A 16,591-nucleotide genomic window follows, 5' to 3' on the forward strand; every position below is an offset into this window, starting at 1 on the left:
CAGTGTCAGTTGTTCGTAGGCAATGTAGCAATTGTATACCTTGTACTGGCTGTTATGGCCTGGTAGTACGTGGTATATTTCTTTTGTCGATGTAGGTTCCAACTTAAAAGGCTCAGCAGAGTCCAGGGAACACAGCTCCCCACGATCTCCTGTTTCGCCGTGATCTCGGCTTTGTCGAAGATTTCTGACTCACCAGTATTGTGCCAGTACGTTGTCATTCTGCACATTTTTGCCACCGTCCCAGGCGCCACTGGTGACAACAAACACATTGGTGATACGTACTCTAGTCCGTACTGAGTCAATAAAAATCTCGTTTTTTTAATAAGAGGGCTACAGTGAGATTTCCCTTGAACTCATTGGACATACAACCTTTCACACAATAAGTATAAGTACAAGTACATTTTACAGGTCTTCCAGCCCCGATCGTGAGTATATCCTCGGGACATCATCAAATAATCACATCCGCCTTGTTCAAAATACCTTCTTCTATCGCTTTGATTTCTACATTTATGACCATCAGAAACGCTCTATATACCACAAGGAAGGAACTCACGCAAAGCCAAATGGAGACTGTGGAAACGCGATAGAGCCAAATTACCTGTTCACGAAGAAGATGAAACCGACGCGCTCATAACGACAATGGTGCGCATACCATTTGCGAACCACAGACCATCATGCCCGCAGTACCTCCACACTCCCGCAGATTGCCCTTCTTCATCTAGACCCCAGACCCTGGTGATTTTTGATGCGACTTCATCTCCACAGACCTCGCGCATGAAGTCACGGGGATCGCCATAACTGTAGGCAAGTATGAGTCCTGCCCGACAGAGTAAAATATTACCATACCCAGTAGCAAACACTATGATATCTGCCTGCAGCTCGGTGCCATCAGCAAGTCGAAGGCCGTTTTCCGTGAAGGACTCGATGGCGGAACCGTTCTTGATTTTGATATCCCCATCGATGATAGATTTACTCGCTCCGGTATCTGGAAGATGTTGAGAGACATCTTCGTCGTGCATCAGAGGCACACGCACCAATGTAGTAGCCACCACCGCGCTCTAGGTAAAGGGACATGATACCTGCTCCATGTATGCCAAGATTGGTCTTAAAGCCAACCTTGGCCAATCCATCTAGGATTGCCCTAGGATTATGATCAATACATCTGGAAGTGAGCATTCGAATCGTCCGACATACTTGTCTGCGGTCCCAGCAACCATAGGAACTACACGTTGATGCAGCCGCCTAACAACTGCCCAAGGTAGCGAGGTATTATAAATATCAGCCAGCTCGGTGGGGAAGTCCTCCTTATAGACAGCTGGGTAAGGAAAGTCAAACCAAGCTACCAAAAATCGCGAGAACAATTACCGCCTAGCATTGCTGCTACCGACTCCGCCGAGATCACGAACGTCGACGATCGCTGATACCTAGTAATCGATGAGATATGAAAATGACACCACCAAAGGACGTACATCGTGATGTCGACGCCGTGACTGCAGAAATCTTGAGCAATGTCGTGCGCTGATGAAATATTTAGACCTTGTTCGATACGAAAGATGTGATAGACCAACCAGAATTGCAACAACCGACTACGATTGCTTTTTTACCGACATGATTAGCCGCGGATTTGAACTCTGACGAGTGCACGGCAGACCCTTTGAAGCTCGCCTGCGATCATGGGTTTACATTTCGATCAGTGGAGCCATTGATCGTCACATACCTTCCCGGGAATGTCGGGGACATACGGGCGACCGCCGGATCCCGTGGCGAAAACGAGGTGCTTAACGGTTAGAACCCTAGTACCTTTACCGCCGCGATTGACCTCGACAGTCCAGGTTTTCGTGCTATCGTTCCAAGACGTCTTAGTAATCGTTGAGGCAGTCCAAACGTCGAGCTCGAGGAAACTTGCATATCCTTCCAACCAGTTGGCCAACTGTAATAACTAGAATCAGTAAACGTTCATTATGTGAATAATATTGTACTTTTGCAGCTGGGGTGTAGAGTGGCCATGTTGGTGGAAAGCTGCAAAACGCATCACAAAAGAATCAAAGAAGTTTTGATGAATCACCTACTTCAGGTATGGTGTTTGGTTGTACCCTGTAAGTTTGTCAGTCAATCCCTCTCCGTAGAAGAAAAGCCACGAACAGATCGTGTCATGCAGACAAAGAGCCTTATAACGGTCTCTCCACTATGAAACCGCCCCTGAGCCTTTAGCCTTAGTTGAACACCAAAATTGTAACAGGACGAACGCTATCCCCAACCCGAGGCTTCTTATCGATGACAAGCGTGGGTACACCAATGTACTTTAAGTGTGCGGCAGTCTCAAGGCCACTGTGCCCTGCACCGATGACAATCACTGTTGGGTCATTATTCGAGAACTCGGTCTCTTGGCGCCGCTTCTCTTCCCAACCGCCATGATCGGCCTCTCTGTTTCTGAGGGGACCGAGCTTGCACAGAGTCAGGAAGTGCTCAGAAAGGAAGGTGAATGCACACCTTTTGAGGGAAATCGGTCAATGAATCAAGGCAGGTTAATAGATTGTAGGCCTTCCACTTTGAATCTGGAAGGGGAACGAGATAAACGACCGCAGTCCCCTTGCCATGCTTGGTGGTAAAGCCAAAGCAAAACCGCAGCCAAACAAAATCAGGAAAAACTTTTTGCAGCACAGGTTCATTCAATGGCTCCTGTAAGAGACACAGTTCGTGAAGACCCGTAGCAGCGAGACGAGCATCCAAGAGTTTCTTGATGTCCTCCCTTCCTTCGAATGTCCTGAAATCCCAAGTCAGTGCGACCACGTCCTTCCAGAAGCCATCCTCGAGAAAGAGATCGGTGACAGCTGCGGTATCACTTTGAGTTATTGCAGCTGAGAAAGCGTTGAGCCACTCGGTGGCTATCTGAGACGAGGAGACATTGGAAGGATCAGTGACCCCCAGCCGATCCAGTGTGGGTAAGCGTTGGGGAAACGGGTCAGTCGCCATACTGAAAATTGGGATAATCTGAGATCGGCTTAGAGCGACACCATCATTAGATTCTTCAAACCTATCCTGGTTTTTAACTTCAGTTCTGCGCCACCTAGACCCCATATGGGCTAGTACATCACAGATCAATTGACCACGGAAGTTGCCCACATCACATGGTCATGTACATGATCAGTCGAGAAGAGTGCTGAAGATACAATTGACAGCGGACTTGATAAGCGATGATGACATCATACTACGCGCGGTCGTGCGGCGCACTCGCAACCGCATTCTTGATGGGATCGCCATGCCTTGTCCGTCGTTATGTGCCCTCACAAACCAGCTCTAACCTCATGAGTGCCATACCGTCAGCTCGCGTCGTTCACATGGGCAATCCTAAATTGCCTGGGTATGGAATAGAACACGAAGTATGATCCACTGTACACTCATTCACGTCTAATTCTATGTGAAATTTCCATTGCTGCAGCATCGTTGGTACTATGGTCTGCAAATATTGATTTTAGTAAGTACGAGTAACAGAAAGGGCTTTGAAGAAACTCACTCCTCTCGGCACTTTTGCCAATGCTGTCCATGTGCCATGCGGCTCAAATCAAGCTCGGGACATCCTCTTGGTATCACTAATGTAGTCACAGGGTTATAGAACGGGTGCCGAGAAGCAGGTGGTACCCAGAACAAGAGTTGATGTTTGGGTCCTGCCACCCATCCACTGTTAACATTCAGGACAAAGGGGTTCGAACTGTGGTCATTATGGGATGTTCTATCCGTTAATTCGGAAGGGTTGCGCAATGCATGGATGGAGTTAGGCGAGAAGCAAATGAAATGATTGTTCCAAGTATTCGATGTCATGGGAGTAGTGGACTCGATGGGATGCATGACGCGATGTTCATTTGATAAGGTTGAAGGATCTGACACAGCGCAATATTGCGACGGCTGGCTCATCACCGCATCCCACAGCCGAATAGTCTTATCGTCCGAACCAGTGACGATGCGGGTGCCGTCCGGCGAGAACGAGACCGACCAAACTGAATTAGTGTGCCCCCGCAAGGGCTCGCCGATTGGCTCCCCCGTCCCTGCATCCCACAACCGAACAGTCTTATCGGACGAACCAGTGACGATGCGAGTACCGTCCGGCGAGAATGAGACCGACGTTACCCAAAAAGTGTGCCCCCGCAAGGGCTCACCGACTGGCTCCCCCGTTCCTGCATCCCACAGCCGAACGGTCTTATCGGACGAACCAGTGACGATGCGAGTGCCGTCCGGCGAGAACGAGACCGACCAAACTGAAGAAGTGTGCCCCCGCAAGGGCTCACCAATTGGCTTCCCCGTCCCTGCATCCCACAGCCGAACAGTCTTATCGTACGAACCAGTGACGATGCGAGTGCCGTCCGGCGAGAACGAGACCGACCAAACCGAAGAAGTGTGCCCCCGCAAGGGCTCGCCGATTGGCTCCCCCGTCCCTGCATCCCACAGCCGAACAGTATTGTCGTCCGAACCAGTGATGATGCGAGTGCCATCTGGCGAGAACGAGACCGACCTTACTGAATAAGTGTGCCCCCGCAAGGGCTTACCGACTGGCTCCCTCATCCCTGCATCCCACAGCCGAACAGTGTTATCGTGCGAACCAGTGACGATGCGAGTGCTGTCTGGTGAGAACGAGACCGACGTTACTGAATCAGTGTGCCCCCACAAGGGCTCACCGACTGGCTCCCCCGTCCCTGCGTCCCACAGCCGAACAGTCTTATCGGACGAACCAGTGACGATGCGAGTGCCGTCCGGCGAGAACGAGGCCGACCTTACTGAATCAGTGTGCCCCCGCAAGGGCTCACCGACTGGCTCCCCCATCCCAGCATCCCACAGCCGAACAGTCTTATCGTACGAACCAGTGACGATGCGAGTGCCATCCGGCGAGAACGAGACTGACCAAACTGAATCAGTGTGCCCCCGCAAGGGCTCACCAATTGGCTCCCCCGTCCCTGCATCCCACAGCCGAGCAGTCTTATCGTCCGAACCAGTGACGATGCGAGTGCCATCTGGCGAGAACGAGACCGACCAAACTGAATTAGTGTGCCCCCGCAAGGGCTCACCAATTGGCTCCCTCGTCCCTGCATCCCACAGCCGAACAGTGTTATCGGACGAACCAGTGACGATGCGAGTGCTGTCCGGCGAGAACGAGACCGACCTTACTGAATGAGTGTGCCCCCGCAAGGGCTCGCCGATTGGCTCCCCCGTCCCTGCATCCCACAACCGAACAGTCGTATCCAAAGAACCAGTGACGATGCGAGTGCCGTCCGGCGAGAACGAGACCGACGTTACAAAAGAAGTGTGCCCCCGCAAGGGCTCACCGACTGGCTCCCCCGTCCCTGCGTCCCACAGCCGAACAGTCTTATCTTCCGAACCAGTGACGATGCGAGTGCCATCCGGCGAGAATGAGACCGACCTTACTGAATTAGTGTGCCCCCGCAAGGGCTCACCGACTGGCTCCCCCGTCCCTGTATCCCACAGCCGAACAGTCGTATCCAAAGAACCAGTGACGATGCGAGTGCTGTCCGGCGAGAACGAGACTGACGTTACTGAATAAGTGTGCCCCCGCAAGGGCTCACCGACTGGCTCCCCCGTCCCTGCATCCCACAGCCGAACAGTCTTATCGGACGAACCAGTAACGATGCGAGTGCCGTCCGGCGAGAACGAGACCGACGTTACTGAAGAAGTGTGCCCCCTGAGCACGGTCTGAACAGCTGGCCAATTTATATCACGTCCAGATGCCACACGAAGAGTATTCGGAAACCGTGCAGAAAACTTCCTCGGTAACAGAGAGTTGGCAGGCGAGAATGGGAGTGCTGATATATACAGATGTGGCGTGCTATGTAAAATCATGCCGCCGAAGACTTGAATGAACCTCTGTACGTCCATTGCAGTCGACAAAACATCTTTGAATTTAGGATGACCCTGTGGTTCCACATGAGTGCTTTTTCTGGCACTCAGTAGCAATGCACTCACCTTCAGCCACTGGGGAATGAGTGAGAGTGCAGGAACTGCGCTGCTGAGCGCATTGATCAGGGCGAGCGACTCGAGCCAGAAAAACAGCCGCTCGTTGTCGAAGAACAATTTCACTTCTTTTGCGAGCTCCTTGTCAAAGGATGTGGTTCGTACGTGCGAAATCCAAAATCGAGAGGAATATGACAGATGTTGGGGGATACATTTTTGGACTCGTCCTTGAAGCCCAGGATCTTCGCTATTAGGAAGATACGACGACTTTAAATCACAGATATTGAAGCGAAGACCGCGTTCCATCACTCGAAGTGACGCGAATGCAAGGTCGCGTTGCGCCTTCGACAGGTCGATGAAAAACTCTCCACTGGATGCTTTGTCCGTCAGGAAATCGCGGAAGGATGCATGAAGGGGTCGGATTGGGGAATCTGGGTTGGTGGTGCCGCTGAGGAGGGATCCCATGCTTTTTACCACAAGCTCCACGTCAAAAAGGTCCTCTCGCTTTGGGAAATGGTGCCTCATGGCGTTCAGGGAAGCTAAAGGAAGGGGTTCGGCTGTCCCTAGTATTTGTCCCATCACTGAACAAAATCTCGTCAGCCTCGTCAAACACTGATTCTGCGTATGCAGAGATGTATCGTCGTGCATGATATCTTTTAAAATGAGGCGATACATGCTGTGCAACAACATGTTTCTCTCAGCGGGATCGCGTGACACCACGGTCTTGTAGCAATCCTTTGCAGATAGCCCCACATGTGACTTTTTGATGTATCCGCAAGCGAGACGCGCCCACTCGAAAAGTCCATGAGCTTCCTCAGCAAGGACTGCAAACTCTTTGTCTTGAAAATCCAACCCCTTCAACTCCTTGGATACATAAGCATGGATGTCACGTTTTGCGTCTGCTGGCGGAATATCATCCATCGACATCTGTCGAATATGCTGAACATCACGAAACTCGTCATTGATGTCATCAAGCGGGCGAGAGGTAACAATGAAGCGTAAGTTGCCCGGGAGGTCTGTGATTTTGGGAACAGCAGTGTTTTGATGTTTGCTAGCTAGGATGCTGAGGAGGTCTTTCCGTGTCTCCACTCCACCGCTCTCGTCCAGTGCATCGACTACGATCACGATGGGTTCCCCAGTTGACTCAGATGACTTCTCCAGTGGTTCGATAAGAAGCTTCTTCCACTGCTGAATGATATCCGCCGTCTTCTTGAGCGAATTCGCGGTCTTAACTGCATCTGCCAATGCCTGCCTCATCTCCGGATCACGGTCAGCCAGGTCGCGTGCGATCGTGGAAAAGATCTTTTCATGACGACGATCTGCTTCTCGCTGGCGGTCAAAACAGTAACACGAACCAAGCCCTCCTACGTCCTCGGACCACTTAGCAATGGTGTGGGCGATGGCCGATTTGCCCTTGCCTGCAGGGCCAGATAGCCACAGCACACGTGGAACGTTGTCCCCAGTGCTGTTGACCCATTCCGTGATCTGGGAAAGGATTTCCGTGCGCGTCCCTTCAAGGCATTGTTTCCTGGTATATAGTCCCGCGCCCTCTGCATAAGTTATGCCGCTGAGGTCCAATATTTCTTCTGAAAGAGTATGAATATATATCAAGTCACAAGGATGTCCGAACTCTTACCCTTACGGTGGACATGTACAGCCACGTCGCGAGAAACCTGGTCCCGGAAGTTTTGCATGAGCCCCTCCAACACGTCAATGTACTTTTTGATGGTATCGTCCGTTTCCGAGAGGACGTCCTTTCCAAGTCTCTTCCCTGTGATTATGGTGGCTCGAGACGGTACAGATCGCAACAGCTTGTAACACTCACAAAATTTCTTGGTCTCCAAATAATTTGTGATAAATCGAGCACATTCACGGGTCTGCTGAGAAACCTTTCCAAGGATAGCATGCATCGACAAAATTTGTTTGAGGTTCTCGTCTTGTGTCATGAAGCTGTAAACTTCACATATCTTCTTGAGAAGTTTGAGTACCGCTGCGTCGCGATCCGCTTGAGCTAGAATAATCTGTATAGATGATTGCTAAGCGGTGGGAGATAGGAACAGATAAAGAGAAAACATACTTTGGCTGCAAAAGACAACACGCCCAGTGCCATCTTTGCATATGGATGTACCTGTGGAACTAGATTAGTTCGATTACGATCGGGAGGAGGGCCTGCATACATCAGCAATCTTCTCAATAACTTCGTCGAATATCCTGAGGGGTTTGAGATATGTGTCCTGGAGACTGTCAGCTGCTGCTTCGCTAGATTTGTGGGTTTGTTGAGTTGGATCCCCCGACAATTTGCGTTTGGTCATTGTGAATAGCAGTTGAAGTGAGGGTGAGAGTTCATATAAAATAACAGGCCATTAACGCCTCGAGGCAATATTTGTTCCAGTGTTGCAAGCGCTAAGCATTTGAATTTCGCGTTGCTCTGATCGTCGAATGTAGTATGTATGATTGTGACAAAAATAGCCTCGGTAGTGCTTGTGACCCTTCCTCGGACCTCAAGCGAGTATGCATGATCACTGCTCTAATGCCTGACTACCGTCATCCTCAATTCTAACTCATCTCTACCGAACGCGACATACACATCCCCAACATCATCAACCCTTTCTGTGCTGCTACTACGGCAACCCAACCTCCAAGCTTCATCAGCGGTGACAGGCTTTGGAGTGCTGAAAATACGCCTCTCGCTAGTGCTTATCCTTTGATCAGCTCGGGCTTGGAGTGATTTGATCTCCGCCAAAATCCATACCACGAGTCCGATTCTGCAGCGCGAACAATTCAATGTTGTGGTCCAGATCGTCCATCTGATCCTCTACGTCCGGCAGTCCTACTTGGTCCTCACCCAGGTAAGTGATAGTGGCGCTGTCTCATCAACGCAGTTGGCATAATACTCACCAGTACCGTGCAGACCAGTCTCAACGACCCCAAATTGGCCCCGAACTCAACAAATCTGACATTGTTTCAAATCGGATACTCTGGCTATGTTCTTACTCACTTCACTTGGAAGTTCTGTGTTCTCCCCATGAATAAAGTTATTATTCTCGATGTCGCGACGGAAAATGGAAAATCCAGGCTAAACATCTTACTAGCATCACGCCCAGTTGAAGTACGAGACGAGTCAAAAGTGTGCGGCAGATACCTCATCGAATCGATACTCTAAAATCTACCAGATCGTTAGTTTAAACCAGAACTACATCATAGTGTTGCTATAGAATTCACGCAAACATATCCTCGCGGACATGGAGCGTCGCTTGGAAGTTTTTCTTGGTCTCTGCATGATATCAGCAACAAGGGTTTAGAGGAGTAATTCTGCATGGACGACTATTCCAGGTATCTAACGTCCTGTTCTCTCGATATTTTACATATTACTTGATAATGGTCTAGTATTCGGCTCGCAAGAGAGTGGATAGGTTCTTTTCCCCTACCCTCTTCTCTTACGATCGCGCATGGATGCACAAAATTCCGTGTCCCATCGAAAAGCTCCTTCGTGCACACCGTCTGTCAATCACTCACTACAGTCTAGACCAGAATGTGGTGAATTAATTGACACACGACTTACGATTCAAAAACAAACCCCCAGCGCCGAGGACTGTGTACAAGATACAACAATATATTTATGCAGGATGACTAAAGGTGATGTATGAGATTTACTCAGATAAGGCACTTGAAGGGCTTGTCTCCTGACACTGGTAGCCCACCCCTCGTCCTTCCAACATGTGCTTGGAATCGGTAGCTTTCAGTGCACGTCTCGTACTTGGTCTTTCCTAATATTAAGTAGTATCCACCTTGCGCACAACGCATTCGTCTGAATCCGTCGTCGTAGCAGCAAATGCAATGCATTCCTCATATGCCCGTTACTTATTACACTACAACCTCGAAACCAAGTCCCGAGACCCTAATACATACAATATAAGTCTACACATAACCCAGTCTATTGTCTATTGGAGATGTATAATGAATGGAGATGCGAGTTGAGGACAAGAGGCGAGATAAGATGTATAACATTGCTATTATGTAAGTATGCAAAACGACGAGGTGGTCGGGGAGGATGTTCGTCATTCTTTAATAATGCTTTTGGTCCACGAAGATGCGATGTCGAATGAGAGGACGTATGAGTTTAAGCCAAGATGCCGGCTCGATGACCGGTCGGGCCCAATGATAGGGCAGGAATGGATGCCGAATGCAACGCGAGTGCGAGGAGCATTGACAAACGTTACAACCCCTCACCGCTCACCCTCCTCCACCGAGGAATCGGGACCCTCAACCGCATTCCATCCCGCGCTTCATGTGGGCTAGGAGGCCTATCGTGTTGACTTGAATGGAGACCGTCGTGCGTGCTAGAATGTCGCCCGTCATGCAAGATAGAAAGTGGCTCATCATGGAAGATATGATGAGACCCGTCTTGCAAGATATGATGTCGCCCATCGCGAGGAGAACGTCTCCCCTCCAGCGCACTCCCCTGTCTTCCATCGAAACTCAAACGTAACCCAGATCCAAACCCATCAAGTTGACCAGGCCGTTGCCTCTCCTGCCGCACTCCAGACCCAGATCCAGCAGCCTCCTCATAACTCGGCAAACCCGCTAAACTCGACAGTGGGGGGACACATCCCTGAAATGATACGCGATAGTCGGGTGCTGCATTCGCGTGAACGTTTTCGCCATCTAGAACACCACTTGGATTCCCGTCTTGAACCCCTCGCACACTCGTTTCGACCCCATCGACCCCATCCAACTCCTCTTCACGCGCCCCACCACCACCGCTCGAATTCACTTCCGTAAACCCCCTCCCCCAAATCGCGCTCTCCGCAATCTCGGTAGGAGGTGTACGAGGGCTATGCGGCGAAGAATGCGCGCCGCTGAAGTAAGGCGTATGTACTCCACTTCCACCGACACTGAATGCAGCGCGCGGACGTGAATGTTCTCCCGTATTCGAGGCCAATCCTGGCGGGTATTCGAGCGGTTGAAGTGGCGATACCAAGTTCCCGAATGATCGCGAGTGGGGATGGGCTCCTCCACCTCCACCAGATCCAGCAGGGACAGATACGCCCCCATGTCCAGACACCCCATACGACCCACTGACGCTTGTCATCCCCATAAGATTCGAATGACTCCCAGTCCTCGAGCCCCCACTAAGCCACCCAGAAGGAAGTGACTTCATCGTGATTGTGAGCAACGTGCCTCGCGTACGGGATGCAGGCGGGGAATGGGTATAGGTTTCAGGGTCTGATACTGCCAGAGGTCTGTGCGTCTCTGAACCAGGTACTGCAGCCTGGGCAGATCTGTGTGAATCCGGGGCAGAGATAGCTACAGGCGGCCCCATTGCTCCCCACACACGCCGTTCAGGACTAGGGGCGCGCGAAACAAGCCGGCTTTGGACTTGGCTTGTAGGATCAGAATTCGAGTGCGGCGATCGTGGATGATGTAAAAGTTCAGAATTGACCCAATCGAGTATGCTGTGTGGGAGTGTGTGTGCATGTGCATGCGTATGTGGGTGTGGTGGCGAACTTGTTCCCGAACGCAGCGGGAAGGATACGCTGGTGGCACTTCCTGGTGTTGGGGAGATGTGTGGTGCTGTAGACACGTAGGGGTTGACGACGCGCATGGTGGATCCAGCGGGTAGGAAGGCATTGGCGACACGGTCCCTGACGTGAGCGGTGTAACTGGGGAGCGTCTCACCTTCCTCCTCGTTATCTTCTCCTTCTCCGAAAATGCCTCTGCCAGCGCCCTCGCCTTCACCTTGTACGTAATCGCCCAAGACGACACGGCGGACCCAACGCCCACCGGCGCGAGCTTCTGCGAGGAGATGCCCATCGAGTATGGTTAGGGGAAGGGTGCAGCGGAGTTCAGAAGTATGCCCGTCGAGGTTTAACATAAGGATGGACCAGCGGATTCGGTGTGAGATGTGGATTGGGTCGAGGGAATGAGACGGGGGGAGAGTTGGTGGGAGGGTGAGAGAGAGGGGGGAAATTAGGTCTGTCAAGGTGAATTCGTCTGGAGCGGGGTCTGGAGGTTCGTCGTGGGAGAGATGGAGATCATGTGAAGGGGCAGAGGAGGAGGTTGCGGTTGGCTGAGAGTGGGAATAGGAAGAGGACGAGGATGGGATACTGGGGACTTGATGGAGGGATATATCAGGTAGATTTAAACTTGGCGGTCTATCCTCTTGAGCAGGGGATGCAGGTACACTGACACCGGTAGCGCCAAGGGGATGCAATGTGGCACCTGGGCCGAGGGGCTGCCTGATGCCATACCAACTTTCGCTGACGAGCTTGAGTTTGCCATTGATGACCTCGTGTTTTGTAGTCACAGCGGCCCTGGTGCATTCGCTCCCCCTTGAAGAAATCTTCACGGTCTCGTTAAGGTTGGTGAGGACGCTGATGACGCGGACACCTTTGGCGAGGGGGACAAATTTGCAGAGGGCAGTGAGAGTATCGCCGGCAGCCCAAGCACGATGAGGGAGGACGAGAGTATACATGAGTTTGTCAGGCCATGTGTTCTCGATTTCAAGTGTCTGTTGATACTCGAGCGAGTCTGCTGCGAAGCTCCGTATTAGGGCAACGGGGTGTGATGCGTGGAGGTTGTGCGCGAGGCCAGGACGGACGGCGGTTGCACGAAGTTTATAGGAGATGAATGATGCGGAGGTAGTGGAGGGGAGGTACATTGAGGAGGGGAGTGTGCCGCCGAGGGCGAGCGAGAATGGGAAAAGGTGTTTGCCTGCTTTGAGGGTATGAGAGTGGCGTTTCTCGCCTTCAAGGAAGGACCAATCATATGTGCAAAGGCTGTATGTCTGTCCAGATGGGTTAAGGGAAATTCTAAGTGAATTTTCAATCAGAGAAGAAGGTTAACATGAAAGAAAGCACGTACGGTTCGTGAAGGGGAGGCGGCATGCGGGTTTTGCCACGAAATTGGAGATTTATTTCTTTGATGGATGTCGCTTCGGAGAGTGTGAGGACTACATGTCCAGAAAGCAAGGCAGGTTCTGTGTCTGCCGTTGCGCCTTTTAGTGCAAGGACATCAGAGTCTAGAACTATGTCTATGCGAGACTTGTCAGGTAGTGGGTGATGTGATCTGTCTTGGTGGACCATGTCGTCACGTACGCGACTGAGAGCTGCGTGAAGAGCTGTGCTAAGATGGTCATCTACGGGTGTAGAAGTAGGGAGTTGAGGAGAGGACGGGCGTGTTATACTGAATGCCATCTTGGCGGAGAGACCCTGGTTAGGATGATTGGAATTTGAGGAGAGTTATCATGATAGACGCACAAGTCAAACTCACCTGGCACTTGGTCCTAGTCCCTAACTTTATGGGACACCGAACCTTCTTAACAATTGTGAGCGACAAAGGAAACGTCGGCCAGACGAGACTTGAGTCATTCTTATAATAAAACTCACAGCTTTCAAATATCGTTCGTCCGAATGTTGCTTGCGGCACAGAATGAGCCGGCTGCTAATTCTTAATCCGGTATACAGGATCGACGACCCTGGCTTACACGGCCGTCTCCGAGTTACAGTCTGTCTCCAGCACTATAGACGCTCCAGAGAGATCTGCTCAAATGGAATTGCCATTGATATCGGCCTTCGGTCTTGCAGCGGTTATCTCGCCCATTGTTCCCATCGTCATTTACAGGGTTCTACATAATCGCAACACTTATCTCGCCTTTGGTTCTAGGCCGTCGCTTGGACCAGGCTACAATTTCGATCTCCTCAGCCTCATATTGAAGTGCTACTACCATGTTCGCACAAAATGAAAGGCACATCCGTTGGTAGCCGTTGGTTCATCGATGCATCTTGCGTCTGATGCGGATACGAACACCATTTCATCAATGAGTGTGTCACTTATCAGCAGGTGTTACCTTCTGGTCGCTAATCTCTGGCGCACCCTCCATTTCCAAGATCTCGGTATCATGCTGGATATCAACTGGATCTCGCCAACCACCAACTCAATTACTCGTCCATTCCATTACAAAGTGTTACACCCTTAAACTCTCCACCACTTCGATGCAAGTCCAGACCCTTGAAACTGTTCACCGCTGCAAAGTAGCCACGTCCTAATCTCGCTTTTAGTCCGGTGACTCAAGCAGCCCAAGGCCGTGCTTATCCAGCGTTCCAGCCCAATTTGAATTATAGCCCGGCGCCTCACTGAGGCAAACCTGGCAAAATGAGCGCGCGTCCCCGAAGTTTCTCCGGAGTCCTTTGTGTGCCAGCACACCACGATACTCTTTCTAGTGACGCCATCTCATCTCTAGTGGAAATCCACACTAATTCCGGTATATAGTGCGCAAGAGTGCACGGCGACATACTCATCCTATTTCACACGTTATGATACTATAATAAGATTGTACGCCCCTCTTTCTCCCTTTCTTTCATTCTTCGACTCCAATTCCGCCACTGGTCATCTACTCACTGGATCACATTTGTTATCTCGACTGTTGCGGTGTTTTTAGGTTATGCACAGCGTGGTTATCTCTTATCAATCGCCGTAGTCCTCGCGATGCTGCCATTCATGCACGCAATATCGCTATTTGGCACATACTCCGACTCGACGAATCAATATCAATGTCCATTGACAAGCGAGACAGTTACTATATCGCTCCACCAGTAACAACATGCCCAACCACGAACAAGGTAAGATCGCGCGCTTGATGTGTGCCAATCTCACGCTCGATATGTACTTGATATGCGTTGATTGAGCTTTAAAGTTTTTACATGCCATCGGATTCGGTGTTGTTTTAGAAAGCTTGTAGGTCACGAGAATGACTCATCCTGCAGCAGCCGTGCTCCGGCTTCCCCTAGATTGGTTCAGACGGGTTTTGAGCACTCAATGCTTAAGCCGTTTCTTAGCGTTCTTATTTCTTCTAATTGAATCTAGAAGCGCTCTAAGAAGCCCCTCGAGCGATATCTCGTAGAAATTCATGAAAGTGAAACGTGAGGTTTGACTGCTGTGCTCATTTCAATTGTGAAAAGATCGAGACTGACGAATCGGACAGAATCCATTGCGGACTGTATGGATCGATGCCGCGCCATATGACACACGACTCCAACTTCCCTGACTTGAAAGTTTTTAAAAAAGCTCTATGTTTGCGCCTGCACCTGCGTTCGGATCACTTCGGACCTGTTTTCTTTCGGAGGTCGCTCGGACATTGGAACAACGCTAATTTATTCACAGATGCGTCATCGGGAGGAACCGGCAATCATTTTGCCCTCATCTTTTCCGCGGACCGCTCAGTTGGACGTTGCGGTCTGGGGATCGGTCATTATCGGGTCTTTATGTGCACCTCTCCAGCTATCCATGCTAGTGGAGGTGCGGCTAGCTGGAAGAGGTGCACATGAAGACTATTGGCAAGTTATTGCAAAGAATACGACTGCAATGCAAGCGGGCGAACACTATATGACCGTTTTAATCATTGTAGTAGATATCTACGTCCAGAATTTCACCCTCAATATCTGGACGTTCACTCGAAACGGAAGAGTGCAAAGCTAATGGCCTGTTGGGAAATGCGATTATAGGATGTTTATATTGCAGTCGAATCTAGGAAACGATATACGGATGTTCGTATCGCGATACACATGCGTGTACATCCTACAAGAAAGTGATCACTGTCTTAAAATTCAAAATCTGCGGCTTGCGCGGCAGTACCATGATGACTATCCCGGTATTTTTTTCTGTTAGACTACGGAATACTAATCGATTGCACCAGACAACCCATAAGATGACCACATCCTTGCGGAGCATAAAATTCCTTCCACGATGCCTAATTACCGACGACGACGGGGGCTCTCTGTTTCCTCTTTCCTCTTCATCCTAGTAGTCCGGATTTACTGCAACGTATGGAAACCGGCATTTAGAAGGTGACGTGGCTTGTATTGGGAGACGAGACGGGAAACAACGACCACACATTCGGGATTCGTTGACCTATTCTTCGCCTTGTGCAGTAGGTGTCAGCTTATCTGGGATCCATCGGCTTTTATCTTGTTTCCTATTCTGCTTGTGCAATATTATCCTGCTTAACACCATCTCTTGGCGGCTCCGATGACAGCAGACGCTTGGCAAGGTTGAGAATGACTTGGTGTCGTGCCACATATGTGCGACATTTCCCAATGTTGTATCTTGCGTGCGAACGCTAGCCAGGGAGAAATCAACAACTTACCTCAGAATTCTCCGGTAATGTATTCCAAGTCTCAAGCAAGTACACTGCTCACCTATGCTCAAATTTGGCAACAGTTCGTCGATCTAAGGTCTGAGATCTACGAGAGGCGGACACTTTCATCACCAGCCATGCACTACGAGGTGCGCCAGCAGGGTTCTCGGAGATGGTACGGATACAATGAGTGCTTCAAGGCCAATGTTCATCCGGCGGACCTGCTACCAGGTCGATTCCTGAATGTCTCACAATGATGAGATGCCCCTGTGAGAAGCTTCCGTGTGTTATCAGACATCCACGCGAGTGACCTTGCTGAACATCACGGTTGACTACGAAGTTTGCGATAGTCTTTCGTGCCTATATCCCAAATTTCCTTCGCGGCTTCCTATAAGTTGCCTGCCTCTGGAAACTGTCGCTGCCTGGACCCTGCTTTGATGTCCCCCAATCGTTTCAACACCACATCAGTCCTTCAAGCTTCCAGTCCCACAGACGAAC

At 50.5% G+C, this 16,591-nt stretch overlaps 3 protein-coding genes across 3 annotated transcripts; all 3 read right to left on the reverse strand.

Moving 5' to 3' along the window:
* Window positions 1–448: 448 nt before the first annotated feature.
* Window positions 449–2,973, reverse strand: BJ212DRAFT_1486023 (FAD/NAD(P)-binding domain-containing protein; the record flags this gene model as incomplete). Its single annotated transcript, XM_041341068.1, has 15 exons — window positions 449–501; window positions 554–598; window positions 653–798; window positions 847–985; window positions 1,035–1,141; window positions 1,195–1,315; window positions 1,366–1,424; window positions 1,470–1,518; window positions 1,569–1,665; window positions 1,718–1,930; window positions 1,980–2,019; window positions 2,070–2,094; window positions 2,143–2,185; window positions 2,247–2,444; window positions 2,491–2,973. 15 exons carry the CDS (start codon window positions 2,971–2,973, stop codon window positions 449–451), a joined length of 1,818 nt encoding a protein of 605 aa, XP_041187628.1.
* A 296-nt stretch (window positions 2,974–3,269) lies between these two features.
* On the reverse strand, window positions 3,270–4,218 carry BJ212DRAFT_1437606 (uncharacterized protein). Its single transcript, XM_041337740.1, has 2 exons — window positions 3,515–4,218; window positions 3,270–3,457 (listed from the first exon to the last, which is right to left on the reverse strand). Exons 1-2 carry the CDS (start codon window positions 3,910–3,912, stop codon window positions 3,451–3,453), a joined length of 405 nt encoding a protein of 134 aa, XP_041187629.1. The 5' UTR covers window positions 3,913–4,218; the 3' UTR covers window positions 3,270–3,450.
* Window positions 4,219–10,174: 5,956 nt separating this feature from the next.
* Window positions 10,175–13,154, reverse strand: BJ212DRAFT_1486025 (uncharacterized protein; the record flags this gene model as incomplete). Its single annotated transcript, XM_041341069.1, has 2 exons — window positions 10,175–12,770; window positions 12,823–13,154. The coding sequence occupies 2 exons, from the start codon at window positions 13,152–13,154 to the stop codon at window positions 10,175–10,177; spliced, it is 2,928 nt and encodes a 975-aa protein (XP_041187630.1).
* Between the last annotated feature and the right edge of the window lie 3,437 nt (window positions 13,155–16,591).

The sequence above is a fragment of the Suillus subaureus genome (genome assembly GCF_016647635.1).
Source record: "Suillus subaureus strain MN1 chromosome Unknown BJ212scaffold_48, whole genome shotgun sequence".
Taxonomy (NCBI): domain Eukaryota; kingdom Fungi; phylum Basidiomycota; class Agaricomycetes; order Boletales; family Suillaceae; genus Suillus; species Suillus subaureus.